We start from the raw sequence: 15,754 nt of genomic DNA, 5'->3' as shown, positions 1-15,754 counted from the left end.
TATAACATCTAACAAAACAATAAAGGATATTCAACCTAATAACTAGGACTTTTCTAAAAAAATGTTTTTCATATATATATAGAAAGATATAAATTTTTATCTTAATTAAAATTTGGAATGATGGGGACCCATTTTAATTACTGTGTACTATTTTGAATGTGTAACAAGGACTTTTCAGCAGGCATGCAGAGTACGTAGCCAGTATGCTATACTTGCAAAAAGCATATTGTTTGTAAAACATTCTCTGTTTTCCTTCCGATAAAAGCCCATTTTCTCCTTGACCAAACTTCGAAATATAAGCATAAGCTGCAATCATCAATCGTTTTATGTTTCAGAATTTGTAAATTTCAAATACCGATTACAGTTGTATAGATTCATTTAAATACCTCCTTATGTAAAAAGAAATTACCGGTTGATTTATTCTTTAATTAATAATTAATAGAAAAAATATCATATATGGTTGGTCCTCAACGTTTGTAAAAAAAAATAAAAAAAAAATCAAGGTAGGACCTAAACTCTAAATCGGTCATGGTTGGTCCCAAGTTTTTAACAATGTACAAGTTTAGTCCCAAATATAACAGCCTGTTAGTCTGAATGTACACATCTAAAATTAGTATAAACTGCATTTGATTAGTTATGTTCTGTTGTGTTGTGTTAATGCTATCCAAACTGCAGTATGCGGGTTATATTACAGGATAATGTGACAAACTTCGGTCCATTTTTATATTGCAGGTCATGTTCGGCATTGCACTGCAATTTTATATGGCATTCGTTGTTTTGTACCAAATTACATTTTGAGCAAACTGTTGACCAATTACAAAATGACTGCATTTGGTACACTTTGACTTCATTTGGATGAACCCATAATTCAGGTGCTTCAACACTATAATCAAGTGCCATTACTTCAATGAATATAACACAATTTCTTAATCAATAATACTAATAAAACTCAATTTTACATTATTTCAATACAAATAAAACTAACAGAACTTACAAACCCAAATTACTAAATTACCATTACTTCAATGAAACAACATATATAGAACTTACCATACTAACATCAACTGATTCGGAAACCAAAAAAAAAAAAAAAAAAAAAAACTTACAATTTATTCATTACGAAAACAAAATACCAAAAAAAAAAAAAAAAAAAAAGGTCAGAACATACAATTCAATGTGTAGTCGTCGATCTCTTCTCCTTCAGTTCTTAAGTTGTATGATGATGCCATTAATTGTGTAACAGACTCGTCCCACATCGGTGGGAGAGGAAAACAAAGCACTCCTTATAAGGGTGTGGATACCTCTTCTGGTATGACGCGTTTTGAGGGTGTTTACCCGAGAAGCAAATCCGTGAGGTAGAAGTGCGATCCGGGGTTGTACTCGTGCGCGGGTAGCCCGTCATACTACGGGCTGATGGTGATGTTACTTATGGTATCAGAGCTGGGGCCCGCATCGATGTGCACTGCGGGGACGCAGTGTCCCGAAGGGGGGGAGAGTTGTAACAGACTCGTCCCACATCGGTGGGAGAGGAAAACAAAGCACTCCTTATAAGGGTGTGGATACCTCTTCTGGTTGTGGATACCTCTTCTGGTATGACGCGTTTTGAGGGTGTTTACCCGAGAAGCAAATCCGTGAGGTAGAAGTGCGATCCGGGGTTGTACTCGTGCGCGGGTAGCCCGTCGGTGATCGGCTTGTGTCCAAAGCGGACAATATCATACTACGGGCTGATGGTGATGTTACTAATTGATTGTTCAAAAGATTTGAAGATTGTAATCGTTTTAGGGTGATAGCAATGTAACAGTGTCCAGTTTGATCGTAATTAAAACTAACGTCGAATATGATCAACTAGGGCGAACTAACTGTAGGGTATCTCGTTGGACTGACTACTAAAAATGAAAAGACATTAATACCCCTCATGCTTGGTGCACATGAAGGACCAAACTGCACAAAACTAACGGGCTGTTATATTTGGGGCCAAACGTGTACATTGTTAAAAACTTGGGATTATCCATGATTGATTTAAAGTTTAGGTCCCACCTTAATTTTTGGTACAAACGTTGGAGACCAACTATGATAATGTAAGTATTGCACGTGATTATTTATGGTGGCTTGATTTAAGAAAATGGACAAATTTTATTAATAGTCTTGTTAAATAAAATCAATAAAAGTTGATTGAGTAATTAGAGTATGTTTGGCCAAATGAGATGTAAGTTGTAAATGTTAATTAGAGCGAGCTACAATTTGTGGTAATATTTATCGATTGTGTTCGATAAAACAACAGAAATGATAATGATGTTCACTTCTACTTCTTTCATCCCAAAATAATTATCTATGATTTTATTTTAAATTATCATAATATAATATACGTGTCTACTTTCAAAACACCAAAACTAGAGAATCAATTTTACTACTTAGAGCACTATGAGTCGTTCGGTGTTAAATCTCAATGTTAAATTTAACAATGGGGTTAACACTGAGATCAAAATAGGGGAAATCGTTCGGTGTTAAATTTCAGTGTTAAATTCATTATTTTAATATTATTATTAAAATAAATGAAGAAGAAAGAAAAAAAAAATAAACAGCGTTATATGGGTAACGGTGGCCGACGACGGTGGTTGGCGACGATCGTTTAACGCCTGGACGGAGTGGCGGCAAGTCGACGTCTCCGGCGTTAAATCGTTTAACGGTGGAAACATACGTCGACTCCTAAAGCTCTTATCATTTTCCACGAAAGTGACATTTAATACTATGAAAAGTGACATTTAACTCTTAAAATGATGGATCTTTGTACTTTACCTACAGTTATGTGACAAGAAACATTTCACACTATCATTAATACTCTGATTTGATTTTTGTTTTTGTCTACAATTAAATTGATCATTGTCTTATCTCAATTGAGATTTCGTACAACCCAAAGCTTGTATAAGGGTCGAAATACCTAATTATGACAATATTTCACGATTCAATAAACAATAAAAAATTATCAAATTACAACTCCTTTTCTAACATGCAATATAACGTAAAATTCGTTTGAGAGATATCCAAAGCTCAATTGACTTCCTATAAGTGCTCATTCGGTTGAGTTGGCTAAACGACAATGCATAAATAGAGAAGGGTATTCGATAAAACAAAGCGCGTTTCTTAAAGGTAGGTTCATATTAGATGGGGCATTGGTTGCTAATGAAACTATTCATTTTCTCATGTCATCTCGCAAAAGTGGTCTTATATTCAAAGTTGATTTCGAAAAGGCATTCGATAGCCTTAATTGGTGTTTTTTTTTGGAAGTTACGAAATCTATGGGGTTCGGTATTAAATGGCGGATGTGGATTGCTTCTTGTCTCAAATCAGCCTCTATCTCAATATTGGTCAATGGTTCGCTTACAAATGAGTTCAATCTAGGTAGAGGTGTAAGGCAAGGTGACCCGTTATCTCCTTTTCTTTTTATTCTCGCGGCCGAGGGATTAAATATTCTCACAAAGGTAGCTTTAGAAAAGAGTTTGTTTAAAGGAATCGAGGTTGGTAATGACAAAGTGTTGGTTTCGCGTCTTCTATATTCGAACGACACCATATTCTTCGGTGAACGGAGTCGCTCGAATGCCCTAAATTTACTGAACCTTATAAAGTGCTTCGAACTTGCATCGGGTCTAAAAGTCAATTTTCAGAAAAGTTGTACGTTTGGTATTGGTGTTGTTGACTCAGAACTTGACATTATTGCAAATCATATGGGATGTCGGGTTAGTAAACTACCTTTCACATATCTCGGGCTACCTATTGGGCTAAAGATGAACAAGTTGAAAGATTGGGATCCGGTTATAGAGAAATTCAACAAACGGCTTTCGGGTTGGAAAATGAGATCGTTGTCTTTTGGTGGACGATTAGTTCTTCTTAAATTGGTCCTATCTAGTTTTCCGCTGTACTATTTTTCGCTCTTTGGCGCTACACCGCGTGTGATTAAAAAATTAGAGAGTGTGAGAAGATCCTTCTTTTGGGGGGTTCGGGTTCAAAAATCTCATGGGTTAAATGAGAAAATGTAATTAACACTTTCGGGAATGGGGGGTTAAACATCAGGTCACTAAGAAGTAAAAATGTAGCTTTACTCGAAAAGTGGTGGTGGAGGTTTAAAACCGAAACTAACGCTCTTTGAGTAAAGGTAATTCGTAGTACATATGGTAATGTGGCGGTTTGTTGTTAGAGAGTAACAAGCGTTTGGCAAAAAATTATTTCAAGTACACTCGTTGAAGACTATAGAGTTCCCTTTAAAAGATCCTTCGTGAAATCAATTGGAGACGACGGTTCAGTTTCATTTTGGCACGAGCATTGGGTCGGTTCAGATAAATTATGTAATCTCTATCCAAGGTTGTACATGTTAGAAGCTGTCAAAGACGCCTCTATAAAGGACCGTATCTCAGTTACAGGTGGCGTGAATACGTTTATTTGGTATTGGTCCCGTGAAGTTACATGCAGAACTAACAGCGAGCTGAGCAGTTTATGCTCTATGCTCTCGGGTTTCTCATTCAGCAACAATACGGGGGGTGATTCGTGGGAATGGTTACTTGCTTCGAGTGGTGTTTTGACTGTTAAAAAGTTGTCCTCGATTATTGACGAACAAGTACTTGGCGAGTTCACTTCGAATCAAGAAACACTTTTGAACAATCTTGTTCCTAAAAAGATCGATATTTTCGCGTGGCGAGCGTTTAAAAAAAGACTTCCCGTCAAGATCGAGCTCGGTAAGAGAGGTATTGATTTAAATGATGTTCTTTGCCCTATATGTAATGATGTTGTCGAATCCGTAGACCATTCTCTCATTTTATGTAAGCATGTGTTTGATATTTGGGAGCGGGTGTATAAATGGTGGAACTTGGGCAATTTTTCAAGTACCACCATTGCCGACATCTCAAATAATACCGGGCCGAATCATGCCTCTCACTCGTGTTTTGGAAAGAAATTGTGGCAAGCAGTATGTTGGAATTGCTTTTACTTGATTTGGAAAAATCGTAACAAAATGGTGTTTCAAGGTAAAAGTTGGAATACCCATTTGACTTTAAACGAGATTCAAGCAAAAACGTTCGAGTGGATTACTTCGAGATCAATAGGAAGAAAGTTCGATTGGTTGGTTTGGATTTCTAATCCTAGCTTGTACCTTAGTATGTCGTGATGTTAAAGTGATGTAAAAGTCGTGTATGTCGTGTTTGTTAGCTAGTTCTCATGTTTGTATAGCTTGGTGATGTTATCTTTACATCCCATATAGTGCTTTTTCGTGTCTTTTGGGTGAATCAAGTTTGTAAGAATTTTCTTTGGTTGTACGTTCGTTGGATTTTTAATAACATTTGCCTTAAAAAAAAAAGAGAGAAGGGTATGTATTCATTGGCGCGCTACGGGTTTGGCATGGGACAAATTTTAATGTACAATATGACATTATTATTATGACTATGGTATCATTAGAAAGCCTACATTAAGTGCATCATGACCACATCTATATAGAGTTAACCATTTTCTTTTGCCAATAAAAACGTAAACCAGCGTTTGAGTATTTTCTTTTATGGTTTATGGTACATAGCAGCATGTGGGGACCATGATCATTTTTGAGATGTTTTGGTATGCTTGTGGGTTACAGTATGAAGTTGATCCATATTCTTTCTTCACATGAAAATTTAATATTTATGGTCCAAATTTAATGGATGATACTGAGTTGGGTAGCCAGTGAAATGATGATATCCTACTGCAATTTCCAATGCATTTACTCCGTATGAGTTAAGTAATAATCATCACTACGAAATTTACTATGATGATTATAAAGGTTGAGCTAGTCATTCACCATGTTAAGTGTTCAGAGCATTGGAACCGGTTGAGCCCATCACAGAAACATATTATTCAGACCAATGGGCTTGTATCCGGCCTATATACTTTGAAAATAATATTGTTGGAGTGTAAACTGGCTGGGCCCCACTAATGACCGTTGTAGGTCTGTTCGGGCCATCATACCAAATAAGGCAACCCATTAATTATACTCTTCTTTTCACGATTTAATTAATTAATTAAAATTATATATGCACATATTTCAAATTTGATGATTACTGTTCTACATTTATATATGGACATTGATAAATGTAGCCTTAGGGCTATAGTTAAAGTTTTTATAATTATATTTTCAAACTAATTTATATTAATTATGAAGTATTAACTTTCCTTTTTAAATATCACATTTCCTTTTAACATGTTAACAATATTTATTCATGAAAGGTTAGAATTATAAAATGGGAATTAATATAAATTTGTTATAATTCAGTAGGCTTATAACTACCTTTAGTGGTTTGATTCTTGATGTTATAATTCAGTAGGCTTATAACTACCTTTAGTGGTTTGATTCTTGATGTTATAATTCAGTAGGCTTATAACTACCTTTAGTGATTTGATTCTTGATTTAGAATACTAATAATGAAGTGTAAGAACAAAGATGATAATGGAGAGAAAGAAAGAAACACTTTGTAAGTGTGAGAAATGGTGCAAGTTTAATGCTTGCATTCATGAGTATTTATAGCCTAAAATCTCAATATAAAAAATACATACTTTGTGTACCAAAATTGACTATATGTATACACCAAAATTGACTATCCATATCTATATTATTATTATTATTATAACAAAATTAAGAAAGTTTAAATATAATCCTTAGTGGTATGTTTATCATTTTACTATATATTCCTCTACTAATTGAAACTGGAAGTGAATAATGTTGAAACATCTCCAATTGAAAACATGACTAATTTTTTTTTCTTTTAAAAGGCAAGCCCCCAAAATGTAGCATGTGAGGATTGAACTTGGATCCCTTTTGAAGATTACCAAGTATCCAATCATCAAGCCACCCCTTGAAGTTTGAAAACATGAATAATTATATTGCGCTGAACAAAATACTTTCTCTTTGATATAGAATGATCTCTGAAATTTCATAAAAATAATTTCTTGGATCATAATAACTCCACGAAATCTTGTTTTTTTATTTCACTTTTCTATGATTCTGCATGTATCTTACTGTACTATGTATTCGCAGTTATACCATTTCTTATGATGAAACAAGCACGATAACGTTTAGTTTACAAAATATCATTATAACATGGATTTTTCTAGTGATAGCCCTTGGAGCTATCATTAAGAATATTTTTTTGCTAAAAAATTGTACATATTGGGAGTTAAGGAGCAGTTTTTTCCATGTAGTGGTTAGTTATTGTTAATGTATAATAAATTGCCTGTTTTAATTTCTTAAAGATAGCCTTAAGGGCTATCTATAGAAAATGATTTTTATTTCTTTACAATTATACGTTTTACTTATTGTTTATATATTTGTTAATATATACTTAAAACTTTACGTCCTTAGAGAGCTCCCAATGGTTTCGCCTTAGTCCTCCACGACTAGACGCCACCTCAACGCCACATCAGCACTTTCTTCTCATGACTAAACCCAGGACTAAACACTCCCAACAGTTACACCTTTCTTCCATATTTTTTTATTACTTTTTATTTTTTTTCTAAACAATTAAATAATTAAAATTAAACATGAAAGCCATTAATATAAAACTAAAATTTCATTATAAATAAAAAAAGTTACAATAATAAAAAAAAACGTTACAATAATTTAAATAAAATGCAAAGCGAGAAAACCCGATATTTTGTTGTGTTTGATCAAGCAAATTTTGCATCATGTCGCGACCGAACGCATTCCGGTCTTGAACTTGAGGGCGTTGTTTCAATTTGCCTTTGTTTGAGTTTGTTTTTTTTTTTTTTTTTTTTTTTGAACTCATTGTTTGGGGAAAAAAAAGGATTGTATAAAATGTAGAGATGAATGAAATAATTTGGAATGGAGTGTAGTTTAGTTGTGTAAAATGAGTCAATGGATTGTGATTTATATAGAGTGCATAAATGGAAAAAAAAAAAAAAAAAAAAAAAGATAACCATTGAAATAGCCGTTGGAATTTAATTTTTAATTTTTTTTTCTTTCTAAACGGTCATTTTTGACCAAATTACTCCGTCCACGTATATGATTAAAAAGCACGAAAGAGAGGACGATGGGGTGGGCGGACGCCTGGGCGGTGCCGTGCCATCGGCGCCCACAAGGGCAGTGGGCTGGGCAGTGGTGAGGATCGATCCGTTGAGAGCACTCTTATTGTTACTCTTATTTACTCCGTATTTATTTTATAGAAAGTATTAAAAGAGTTTGAAATTTTTTGAAGTACTGAATAATTAATTTGTGATAGATAAATGACATGATCTACTTATCAACACCGAAAAATCAATCCCACATGGCAAGTGGATCAACACATTCCAAAGTCTTGTCGTGCTTTTCTTTTTTTAAAGCCATTGAATTGATTCAATACAAAATATATACAGAGTACCATATTTTTACGGATCATTTCTCAACTTGTGCGTGTCATCCTTGCGCAGGGACCATGTTAATCTTCTCTGTATCGTTCCAATCTTCTCTATATCGTTCCAATATATACAGAGTACCATATTAACCCAAATATCGAACCATGAAACTATTAACTAATTGGGATTTGGTAAACGTAGCTGTTAGACTGCGTTTAATCACTATATATATATATATATATATATATATATATATATATATATATATATATATATATATATATAGTGGTAGGATCAAGAGGGAAGTAACCATTGGGGGGGGGGGGGGGGCAATTTATTATTATTTTTTTCGTTTTTTGAAAAAACTTTGTTCACGAACATTATAGATGAGATGAAAATATGAACATTTAGTAGAGACACTTTGTGATAAATGTTTTTATTTTGACGGGAAAACGCTCGAAGAAGTAATATATATCAATTATCGTGTTTTTCGAGCGTATTTTGAGGTTTTAGCTATTGGGGTTTAGATATTAGGGTTTATAGGGTTTAGATATTAGGGTTTATAAATTTAGGGTTTAGGGTTTAGATTTAGGATTTAGATTGAGTTTTTAACACGAACGGTTTAGAGTTTAGGGTTTAGTGTTTAGGGTTTGGTGTTTTGGGTTTATGGAATAAACCCAAAACACCAAACCCTAAACCCTAAACTCTAAATCGGGCTAAATTTTACTTCACAAAACGTGAAGAAAAAAAACGTTCATATTCTTCACGAACAATATTATCTTGAATGTTATTTTTGCCGATCTTTTTTCCGCCTAAATAATAACATTCATCACGAAGTGTCTCTTCTAAATGTTCATATTTTCGTGTGATCTTGATGCCGGGAAAAAAAAATTCAAAAAAAGCGGGAAAAAAAAAATTTGCTTCCCCCCGATTGGTTACTTCCCCATTGATCCTGCCCCTATATATATATATATATATATATATATATATATATATTCAATCGAATTAATTGTAAACTTTGAATATATTTTTTTAATACCGACTTTCTTTATTTAAATTTGATATCAACTAGTTGTGGAGCCCTCGCTTCGCGCCGGGGGCTCCGTTTTGAATGCGAGTTAAAAAAAAAAGTCTTGATCTATTTTGTAAAAAAGAATTTTTTTCGACATAACATTGAAGATTTGTTCCTTTTGTGAAAGTTGCTGCTTTTAGCGTTCGGGTTTTATTTTAAAAAAAAAAAAGTTAGTAAAGTGGGGGTTCGATTTGTATTTTAATAAAAGTTAGTAGGTTAAGTTTGTGAAATTTGAAAAAACTGTACGTATAAAGTGGGGGTTCGATTTGTATTTTAATAAAAGTTAGGGGGTTAAGTTTGTGAAAATTGAATATTAGTAAAAAAAAAAAGTTAGTAAAATGGGGGTGCGATTTGTATTTTAATAAAAGTTAGGGGGTTAAGCTTGTGAAATTTAGGAGAAAATATACGTATAAAGTGGGGGGTTCAATTTGTATTTTAATAAAAGTTAGGGGTGAAATTTGCGAAAAGTGAAAAAATGAATAGTATTATTCATTTCTACTTTACCTTTTAAATATAGGTATATAATATTTATTCATGTCAACTTTAAGTTATAATAACTTAACGTTGTAAATAAGAAATTTTTTTTTTTGAAAAGCAAGTAATTTTATTAATTTTATTAATAACCGGAATAAACAACCACGACTCAGGCCAAGAAACATTTAAAGGTTGCGTTTAACATAATCCTAAATTTTAATTGTCAATACTAAAAAAGAGTAAATGCTATAAATGCTGCAAGTGGCCGAAGAAACATTTACTTTTCCACTACAAGAATCAAGTTTACAGTTTACCAAATACATTTGCTAATTTGACCCCCACCCACTCCTAATATTAACAAAATTGGCTACAAATTTAAATCTACCAAACAAGTAACGTTGTATCCAATCTCCCAACAAAACCTCTTGTTACAACTGGTACGCGCTTTTACTTTCAAAAGCCAGCACCACTGGACCCCACACTTAACCTGCACCACCAAAAACTGGGCCCATGGCCCAAATGGGCTAATCACCATCTCATCATTCATCAACTCATATACACTTGACACTGTACAACACTTTTACCCAACTTGAACCCCGGAACCACCGTAAACGCCACTTCACGCGAACAACCCGGTGACAAAAACGCTTCCTCGTTCACACTTTCCATAAACACTTCCGAAAAACGACTCCCACCTTTCACTTGAAATATCGATACCCCGTTTGGATCCATCGAAAACGCCAAACAATGTAACAACCAAACCCGTTTCGCCACCTCAGCAAACGACTCGAAAAATGTCGTTTCTGGAAACTTCTCGACGCTTACTAAATTTCGCTGGTTTAAGTTTCCGAATAGCGAAGATTCCATTTTCGGATGCACAAGTTTTAAATACTTGACCCAACAAAATTTTGCAAATGTGGATGTTGGTTTCCATGTAATATATTCTCTTGGTTTTAAATACTTCAACTCCATAAACCTATCAAAGAAAAACTGTTGTCGCCTCGCCGTTTTCGAGCGGGACCCACGATCATTCGAAACGGAAAAATTCGGTAGATTGAACCCATCAAACATTTCCTTGCAAACAAACGACTCGAACGCATAACATTTATGCGTTGCGTCCCAGTAGACAACGTTTGGTTGGATCGATCCAGCTGCTGCATCTATATCCCAATTCGCGTATTCCATTTCACCGATCATTAACTTCACAAAACTTCGAATCGATTTCATTGCGTGCTTGAGACACAATACAAAATCGGTTGTGTTTAATTTTGAAAAATGAAGATTCTCATGACGCGATAACGGGCCACTTGAGTTCAATCTTCTCTCAATCAACTTATTTTCCCGCTCGATTTCATTCAATTTTTCTTTCAACACAAGGATGTCAGCGTCTTTCGATTGGCCTTGGGTCACAAGTCTCTTTTTTGTGATCTCAAATGTTTTTGAGACACTCTTTTGTTCTTGAATCTCAGCCAATAGTATCGTAGTTTCAGGAGACGTTTCATCAATATGATTCTTTAAATAAGACCGTTTCATTTCAGACAAACTTTTTAATTCAGATACAATAACCTGATCAGCTGACTGAATTGATTCAGCATTATAAGGAGATTGAGCATACTGCAACTCTGCATAAGCGGCCTTCACTGACGAAAGCGTCGCAAAAACTTTAGCGACAAAAGCATCCGTCGCTAATTTACTTTGAATCTTTTCGTTTTCTTCACGATTCGCTTTTTCAAGCGATTTTACCTTCTGAAATTGATGATCTATTGTTGTTGTCGCAGCTCGAATATGCATAACTTTAGCAAATGTACGAGATAATCGACTCTTTCGAGGGGTCAAGGTGGATCGGTTGACTGTATCCATCTGATAAAAAGAATTTAAAAATTTAAAATCGTTTTATACAGTATGGTTGTTTAATAAGTGTATGCAGTGTGGCCTAAGTTTTAATTTAAAAGGAAAAAAAAGACAGGAAGGTGTGATGAGCATGTTGTAACAACAGGTGAAAGCAAACATATACTTTAATAAATAATAAATGTAACAAAGCAGTATGCTTTAAGTCTTTTAGTCAATTTTTAATTTGACTTGGAATTTTTAATATAGGGACATCTATGGTTACTATCCTTAAGTTGTAAGCATCTAACGTGTTTTGTTACAAGTCCATATCAGGGGATATGTTCCTAAATATAAGGTCATATTCACACACCTTATCTGAAAATAATCTAGTAACTTATTTAGAAAATAGAACTTACTTTGTGGTTCAGTGATTCACCCCTTTACACTTGTGTATTGGGATGGGGATTGGGATGTATCAAGTTCGAGTCCCTCCCCTTAAACGTATCCGTGAGATTTATTTCCTGAACCCCGGGAAGGTTTTACCGACCCGTATTCAGGACTCAGGTCCAACCCGCCTGCTCCTCGAGATGGTTTAAGGTTCGGATCCATGTAATGCATTTCGGGTTTCCGCCCGAAAACGTGTGCATGCGTGACAAATGAGAGTATTCGATGACAACAAGTTGCCTTAAAAAAAACTTATTTAGAAAATATGGATCACACATATGCAGTAAACTATATAAAAGATAGGTGAAAAATGCCAAAATGGTTTGAAATAAGTTGGAAACTACTTGAAATGTCTTAAGTGAAAAGATAAATGACAAACCTTTAGAGGAAAATACTACTACAATATGAATGTATGATGATGATTCATTGATTCATATATATATATATTCATATATATATATATATATATATATATATATATATATATATATATATATATATATATATATATATATATATATATATATATATATATATAAAAGATGAAGTATAATGCCTTCTGACAAATTGGCAATGTGATACACATCCTAAAGGATATGTATATCAAGTACCATAAAGTATAATATCTGGATCCACTCGCTCAACTTTTTTTATTCTCAAAAAACTATTTACTCGGTTCAACAATTAGAAACAAAAAATAATCAAATATTATTTGTTTGCTAACTGTTAAAAAATATTAATCCTCAAAGGTGCATGCTTTACACATGAAATGATAGCTACACCCATATTAATCTTCGATTATAATTAAATAATAATACAGAATCTGATACGGAGTATTATAATTATAATAACAATAACAATGATTAATCTTACTAATCAATGTATAACAATCATTCCAAGAATCTTGAACCAAATAGGTAAACTAATTATGCATCAAATGATAACAGAGCTTTTTAATTATTGTATATCATATACTCCACCAAATTTATAATTAAAACATGTTTAAAACAATCATGAGCCTATGGATGTAAAAACATAGAGAACTTTTATCGAGCAACTCGAGTTGTATAAACTTTTAAATTGCTATATGATACTGTATTAAACTTTATTTTTACATATACTTGATTATATAGCTTAAGCTCACGCTAAGCCCAAACACATCAAACCGAGCACAACTGGGACCCACTAGTTGGCAACTTGGGATACTTATCAAACAAAAGTTGTATTAAATATTTAAATCAAAAACTTTACTACCAAAATGTGGAAACAAAATACTCTCACCGATTTTAAAAAAAAGTTTAGATTTTAGGGGATGATTCTCACACACACTTTTTTGATCCTCACACACCTATTTTAACCTTTTACTCTTCTAATAATACTCAATTGGTGTGTGGGGATCAAAAAAGTGTGTTGAGAATCATCCCCTCCTTTTATGAAACATAAAAGGCAAAATAATAAGGTGGGTCCTGATGAGCCAGATTTTACATAAAAATACTCCATTATTTTCCATAAAACAATGAGCTTTTCATCGTCAACAGAGACCTCCCTAGTATTTTACAGATAAAGCAAAGCTTGTCTACATGCGCGGGTGAATAAAGAATAGGAAAGCAGTACTGACTTTTCGAACGTTACCATATAATGCAAACAAAACAATAAATAAATTATTATACAAAACTTTGGTTACCTTACAATGTGAAAACAGCTGTTGTATTTTAGCTTATCTCAAGAAAAAAAAAAATTATGATTTTTTTAGGCTGACAAGATGTTGCATAGTGTAAACGCACTTGGAAGCCCATATGCATTCTTTTCAAAATTAATCACAAAATACTCATTAACAAGTGATGTAGTCATCCAGACATACAAGAACTACTTGCATGATTAAGGGGTGTATGGTATGGCTTAATTTGCTTGTTTCATTTAAGGGGGAAAAAAATAAAGCAATTGTCAACATCCTTAATTTTTTTAATAAGTACAGAGTAAAAATTATAATAAAAATGTTTGACATTAGAAGCTCTTTCGTAATTTTAATCTATAATTCTCGAATTATTGTTCTAGCCGAAAAGAATGGGATGTAAAAGAAAACGGAAAAAAAAAAATGATATATTTTACTCCGTATTTAATATTTAATATAAGATGTATTCTAAAGTCGAAAATAAAGAAATTAAATATAAATATTATAAATATATGAACAATAAGGATAGGTTGGATACTTGGATCCTTTCATATCCTTCTCAAATACAGATGGAAAATATAAACAATAAAGAAATCCACCCCATTTCTTACCTTCCTTGAAAAAAAAGGAAAAAAAAGGAAAAAAAAAAACTCGAGAAAAAAATAAAATTGTGTTGATTTTTTTTCTTTCCATCTAAATAAAACTTGAGAATTCGGTGTAAGTTTTTATCTTCTTGAAATTAAATGGTAAGCATGTGACAACATGTTTATTTAAGTGGTTATACCTACAGAAATAAACAGTTTTAACAAGGGAGTTTGTTTTACCCTTAAAAAAACTCTTCATCTGCTATTCTGCTATCAAAGAAAGGGTGTTTATTTTTGCTAAATAGCGATCAAACCAAGCAAATAAGGGCTTTAAAAATCACAAATACCCTGTAAATATAAGTAATAGGAACCAACAATAAACAGATAATCAATAGGACTATTAACTGTCTAAAGACTTGAAATTTGGTTTATATGATTTAAAAAAAAAAAAAAAAAAAAAACAAAAACAAAAACACATGAAATAAGACATAAATGTACTAAAAACTTAGGTGAAAAATGCAGTCGAGGTTTAGGAGAAGTATACCTTTTTTGCGGTTGAGAAAGTTAAGCAAACATTAGCAGATATCTTCTAACGGCAACTACTGAAATCAAATCAAAATTTGATGATACGATATAAAATGTACTCCGTAACTGTTTACAGCACGATAAGCTTTCACGATACGAGAATTTAAGATGGAAAGTAGAAACGGAACCTAAAACCTCTCGAGCATATAAACCCCTAATTTAGTTGTTGGTAACTACACCACCAAGTGACAACATAATATATGAGTGGTCTCTATAAAAAATAATTAAGGAAATTCTTTTTACAATAATATAAAAATGTAATCTTTATAACACAGTAGTTAGGGTCGGCCCGCGCGTAGCAGCGGCGGGCCCTTCAGATTGCATATTTTAATGTAGGGTTATGTATTTACGGAAGCAAAAACGACTCATTCGTTGATGCACGAAAATATATATATATATATATAGGCAGTTGGAAGTAACCAATCGGGGGAAGTGGGGAAAGCAAAATTTTTTTTTTTTCATTTTTTTTTGGAATTTTTTTTTCAGACATTAAGATCACACGAAAATATGAACATTTAGAAAAGACACTTCGTGATGAATGTTATTATTTAGGCGAAAAAACGATCGACAAAAATAACATTCAAGATAATATTGTTCGTGAAGAATGTTAACGTTTTTTTTCTTCATGTTTTGTGAAGTAAAATTTAGCCCGATTTAGAGTTTAGGGTTTAGGGTTTAGTGTTTTAGGTTTATTCCATAAACTCAAAACACCAAACCCTAAACTCTAAACCG

General features: G+C 33.2%; 2 protein-coding genes and 1 non-coding gene across 3 annotated transcripts; 1 reads left to right on the top strand and 2 right to left on the bottom strand.

The window, feature by feature from the left end:
- Positions 1 to 4,363: 4,363 nt before the first annotated feature.
- On the top strand, positions 4,364 to 5,155 carry LOC139871237 (uncharacterized). The gene has a single exon (XM_071858969.1). The coding sequence runs from the start codon at positions 4,364 to 4,366 to the stop codon at positions 5,153 to 5,155; it is 792 nt and encodes a 263-aa protein (XP_071715070.1).
- A 3,235-nt stretch (positions 5,156 to 8,390) lies between these two features.
- On the bottom strand, positions 8,391 to 8,496 carry LOC139873822 (U6 spliceosomal RNA). The gene has a single exon (XR_011767537.1). It is a non-coding gene; the product is annotated as a U6 spliceosomal RNA (small nuclear RNA).
- A 1,618-nt stretch (positions 8,497 to 10,114) lies between these two features.
- Positions 10,115 to 15,118, bottom strand: LOC139872781 (protein GRAVITROPIC IN THE LIGHT 1-like). The gene is made up of 2 exons (XM_071860707.1): positions 14,982 to 15,118; positions 10,115 to 11,767 (listed from the first exon to the last, which is right to left on the bottom strand). The coding sequence occupies exon 2, from the start codon at positions 11,765 to 11,767 to the stop codon at positions 10,454 to 10,456; it is 1,314 nt and encodes a 437-aa protein (XP_071716808.1). The 5' UTR covers positions 14,982 to 15,118; the 3' UTR covers positions 10,115 to 10,453.
- Between the last annotated feature and the right edge of the window lie 636 nt (positions 15,119 to 15,754).

This window comes from Rutidosis leptorrhynchoides, chromosome 10, assembly GCF_046630445.1.
Source record: "Rutidosis leptorrhynchoides isolate AG116_Rl617_1_P2 chromosome 10, CSIRO_AGI_Rlap_v1, whole genome shotgun sequence".
Classification (NCBI taxonomy): Eukaryota; Viridiplantae; Streptophyta; class Magnoliopsida; order Asterales; family Asteraceae; genus Rutidosis; species Rutidosis leptorrhynchoides.
This window is presented reverse-complemented; position numbering and strand designations above follow the sequence as displayed.

Bases quoted from the DNA above. Each gene is read 5' to 3' on its own strand.
- LOC139871237 (XM_071858969.1), top strand. From the start codon at position 4,364: ATGTTAGAAGCTGTCAAAGACGCCTCTATAAAGGACCGTATCTCAGTT.
- LOC139872781 (XM_071860707.1), bottom strand. From the start codon at position 11,767: ATGGATACAGTCAACCGATCCACCTTGACCCCTCGAAAGAGTCGATTA.